The 4,927-nt window shown below is 39.0% G+C and overlaps 1 protein-coding gene across 3 annotated transcripts in view; it reads left to right on the top strand.

Annotated features, from left to right (window-relative positions):
• LOC107744554 (protein eva-1 homolog C-like) overlaps positions 1 to 4,927 on the top strand; it is a 6,960-nt gene continuing 2,033 nt past the window's right edge. For 2 of the 3 annotated variants that reach the window (XM_016558268.1, XM_016558266.1), the window contains exons 1-6: positions 592 to 765; positions 2,688 to 2,890; positions 3,000 to 3,123; positions 3,403 to 3,555; positions 3,741 to 3,884; positions 3,982 to 4,053. In XM_016558268.1, the coding sequence (XP_016413754.1) occupies positions 672 to 765; positions 2,688 to 2,890; positions 3,000 to 3,123; positions 3,403 to 3,555; positions 3,741 to 3,884; positions 3,982 to 4,053 (790 nt within the window). In that variant the 5' untranslated portion in view covers positions 592 to 671. Of the gene's footprint in view, positions 175 to 591; positions 766 to 2,687; positions 2,891 to 2,999; positions 3,124 to 3,402; positions 3,556 to 3,740; positions 3,885 to 3,981; positions 4,054 to 4,927 lie in introns of those variants that run through there. The other variant, XM_016558267.1, reaches the window with a different exon arrangement.

Raw genomic sequence — 4,927 nt, 5'->3', positions numbered from 1 at the left:
CAGAAGTCAGAGGGCAGTAAACAGCCAAACAACTTCTCCTAGTTAAAAATCACAGTGCTTCGTAATGTGCGTTGTGCACTATGTCTCCATGGAGCTCTTGTTGGTCCTGGTGTTTCCTCTCCGTCGCCCTAGCTGTCAACACACGGCAAACCTCGTCAGCTCCAGATTTCTCTGGTGAGTGTTTTTCTCTGATTTTGTGGCTGTGATAGAGCAAATTCTGCATGTTGTCTTGGAGCGAACCTCCGAAAGGAAAAAGAACATTCTGTATTTTGTCTTTCACACAGTCCTTGTCAACAATCTCAGCTTAAGAGATTTGGGTGTTAGGGTCACAGAACTGTCCCATCCTCCTCCATTGTTTGAGGACAGTCCATATAGGAAAGGAAGGTAGTTATCTACATTAACCCATTCATTAACCCAAAGACAAACATTTTATGTAAAATTTAGGCTGAAGGAGTGCAAAATACACTATATTTTGGACTTCAAAAGAGTCTAATTAGTGCAGTGACACAAATGTGTGTCAGTGTCAATGCTGTTGAATGAGTGCTTGTTCTCCTCTCAGCACAATGCCACCATTGACCCCTTTCTCCTGGTCAGAAGTCAGAGGGCAGTAAACAGCCAAACAACTTCTCCTAGTTAAAAATCACAGTGCTTCGTAATGTGCGTTGTGCACTATGTCTCCATGGAGCTCTTGTTGGTCCTGGTGTTTCCTCTCCGTCGCCCTAGCTGTCAACACACGGCAAACCTCGTCAGCTCCAGATTTCTCTGGTGAGTGTTTTTCTCTGATTTTGTGGCTGTGATAGAGCAAATTCTGCATGTTGTCTTGGAGCGAACCTCCGAAAGGAAAAAGAACATTCTGTATTTTGTCTTTCACACAGTCCTTGTCAACAATCTCAGCTTAAGAGATTTGGGTGTTAGGGTCACAGAACTGTCCCATCCTCCTCCATTGTTTGAGGACAGTCCATATAGGAAAGGAAGGTAGTTATCTACATTAACCCATTCATTAACCCAAAGACAAACATTTTATGTAAAATTTAGGCTGAAGGAGTGCAAAATACACTATATTTTGGACTTCAAAAGACATTAGAATCATCAAATATGAAGCCAGCTGCACTGTTTATGTGACATAGTACCATCAAAGTCAGCATTTAAATGTCCCTGACAAATGTTGGCTTCGTAATTCAGCTGTCCTGTATAGTGGCTTCAAGTAATAATCAGCCAAGAATAGCTCATTGTGTTTATTTGTGAGTGTGTCTGTGCCTGGCACTGCATAACAGTGGGCTCTACAGATGCAGAATGGCCTAACCCGAGAGAGAGAGAGAGAGGTACAGGCCAAACATTACAATTGCCATTGATCCAGTTCCTTCTCATTGAATACTCGTGGATATGGTCCAGTGACAGAACGGAGCCATGCATGTTTAGAACATATTCTAGTAACCTGAGCTGCGTGGAAAAGTGGACGATAAAAAAGAGAAAAATGCTTCTAGAGAAGGAAATTTTCTGCAGTATTCCTTTTATGTTTTCCACTTATGTTCTCCAAGATTTAAATCCCAAGTCCGCAGTACAGTGAACAGGAAGACCTCTTTCAAATCCTGTTGAGGTCATTTCTTCTGACTACATTGCTGTCTTTGACCTCTGCCTCTCTCTTTCAATGCAATTTTCTGATAAAGTTAGTTGAGGATTTGAAAGATGAACAATTCCTAATTTTTAAAGTAAACATGTCAATAACAACATGATTTAAGATTTAAATAAATAATTTTTCCCCCTTTTTTAAATAATAGTTAATTTTTTTATTAATTTAATTCATTTTTTAACTATTGATAATGTTATTTTGTGATTGTCTATAGATCTTTTTAGACTAATCCCCAAAACAAAGCATTAATAAAATGATGCATAATGTTTTAATAATACAAATAAATGCATAGGCTTACCAATATTTTTGTTTTATTTTATTATTTATTTTATTTATCATTTTCTCCACCCAAATTACAGGAATAAATTATTAAAAATGTGTGTTTTTTATTAATAACTGCATAAGCCCACTAAAGTGATTAACATTTGTTTAGTCAACTTTCCATTTTCCCATCCCAAATCACTGAAATTTATTATTAATACATTTGTATTATTTGTTATTTATTCTTTTCACCTTCAAGATCACTGAAATGTCTTATTAAAAAAAGGTTTTATTAATAAGTGCATAGGTCCACCAAGATGCAAAATAATTATAATGCAAAATAAATTAAATTTGTTTTATTTTTGTTTTTGTTTTATTTTTACACTTGTCCCCTCCAGGGTTCCAGACCAGTTGGAAATCTCTATTATTGTAGTACTGTATTTGTAAGATTGAAACAGCAGTTGTGGTAGAAACCTGAGAAGAGCTTCCTGCATCACGAAGTTTGAATGTCAGCCACACCTTGCAAGATTAGATAAGTGAGGGAGTTGGAGTTGGTTTGCCCATTGTCATTCTGCTGGATTTGCACTATACAACAGGCTTATATAGAATCAGTGTACATTAGTTTTGGTCTACAATGCTGTTTTCTAAATGCGTTCACAATGCCTTGTTTGTACACTGAGCAGTGACAGGCCTTTATCTCAGCAGTAGTGACGCTCAACTGCTTCTATTCTATTCTATTCTTCTATTCAACTGATGTTTTGTCTGCAAGTGATGTCTGCATATATTTTCCTCTTAGATTACCTCCACAGGATCCTGAAGAACCACACTGCCCATGCGTGTGATGGAGAGACGCTGTCCATCAGATGCCCCACCAGAACATCTGTAGCTGTTGTCTCAGCATTTTATGGACGCCGTGTTCCGAGTCCATATCTATGCCCACAAGCAAACCCAAACATAACAGAGGAAAACACAGACTGTACATCAACCACAGCCATTCAGGTATCTTTGATCTGGATTGACTCATTCTTTAATTCCAGAGACAAAAAAATCTCTAGAACTCATAAAAATGAATGAATTTCAGTCCGAATGTGTTTGTTTTTATGTCTAGAAAGTGATGTCTGAGTGCCAGGATCGACGGGAGTGTCAGATTCCTGTGGTGAGTCCTGTGTTTGGTCAAGATCCCTGCCCTGAAACCAGCAAATACATCATTGTCTCCTACAAGTGCAAGCCTGGTGAGACACCTATATTTGTGCTTCAGCTATATTTTGTAACCAAACAGGACATCTACATTTACATGCACCCAAATAATCATATTGATGGCTCTTTGGATTAAAAAGGCTTGTAAACACCTCAGTCAACTGAGCTTGATCCGAATGAATTTCGATCTAATTGAAAGTGAACTGAAATAGTCTGATCAATAGAAACAGAATAATCAAATATCCGAATGTCTTTTCGATCAGATTCGAAATATCTTGTTTTTCACACAGCTAATGAGTTTTTCTTCTCCACAGAGCATCATCGTTCGAGAACGGTGTGTGAGAATGAGCGAATGAAGTTGGCCTGTAAGAATGACACCGTTTTGGCCATCTATTCAGCCACGTTTGGCCACCTGGAGCATGACAGCCTTGAGTGCCCTCAAGAGGCTAAAACAAAACCAGACATAGGTCTGAGACTGAAATAACACACTTCTCCCATCTAGTGGGAAGGTTTTGATACAACAGCAGAGGCACCAAATTATGTGTTCAAATCCTTTTTTTCCAATGTACAAAGTAGAACAGAGATCATCTTATATATTTGAAAACAGTCATTCATTTAATGAGACTATGCTTAAATGCTTGTTTCCTGTTAGAGTGCTTGTCTCCGTCAGCCTTGAGGAGGGTGTCAAGGAAGTGTCATGGCAGGACAAACTGCTCTGTACTGGCTGATGCTCAGGGATTTGGAGACCCCTGTTTCCCTGGGACCAAAAAGCACTTGCGAGTCTCCTTCACCTGCGGTGAGTTTTAGAAGGTTTAGAGAAACTACAATCTACTACCTTATTCATTAATGTTGAAGCAGTCATAAAAAGATTTACTTTGTTGTTGTGCTTTTAGTACCACGATATCTACTGGAAGATGTTGGACGTGGAAACATAGATCCTTTTTTGCTCTCTGATTATACACATGGTAAGAAAAATAATTTTATAGTGGAAATTTTCTTCATTGCTAATCTAATTTTAAAGGGGTCATATGATGTTGCTAAAAAGAGCATTATTTTGTGTATTTGGTGTAATGAAATGTGTTTATGCGGTTTAAGGTTAAAAAAACACATTATTTTCCACATACTGTACATTATTGTTTCTCCTCTATGCCCCGCCTTTCTGAAACACGTCGATTTTTACAAAGCTCTTGGGTCTGAAAAGCGAGGTGTGATCTGATTGGCCAGCTATCCAGTGCGTTGTGATTGGCCGAATACCTCAAGCGTGTGACGGAAATGTTACGCCCCTTACCATACTGTGATGATGCCCTGTCAGGCCGGAGCGACGAGACAAAAACATTAAACCCCATTATAAACGAGGCATTTGTTGCATCCAGTGGGGACATAATTACAGATTATAATGACTTATACTGTCTTTTTACACGTTGCATCGCGCCACGTAAACATAAAACCATGTCTGCATTTGTGATCGGAGAAATGACAAACAACAAGCACTACTCTACAGTGCTCAAAACTCACGTTTGAATCGTCAGTGGCAAATCCTTTATATATATAAAAACGTACTTACAGTCTGTGAGTCAGAACAGCCAGCATTGTAGTCTACTCTACCAGGATCAGGAAACAGTCCTCCATAAAATGTGCTGCACACATCTGAATATTTAGGTTGAACTGTTCTGGAACAGTGTTGTAAATACAACTTAACCACTGATTTCTAGTCGTGTCCTCTTTTGGAAGGCCAAACAAAGTAGTTTCACTTTCACAAATGAAACACACAGCATCACACACAGCGGGCTAGAGTGAGCGGAGGCCGGCATATTCAACGAAGGAGCGGCCGGCGGGCTT

Source organism: Sinocyclocheilus rhinocerous, unplaced genomic scaffold, assembly GCF_001515625.1.
Source record: "Sinocyclocheilus rhinocerous isolate Xijiao unplaced genomic scaffold, SAMN03320098_v1.1 scaffold557, whole genome shotgun sequence".
NCBI lineage: Eukaryota > Metazoa > Chordata > Actinopteri > Cypriniformes > Cyprinidae > Sinocyclocheilus > Sinocyclocheilus rhinocerous.
The sequence above is the reverse complement of the archived record's forward strand: the minus strand, read 5'-3'. Positions and strand labels throughout refer to the sequence as shown.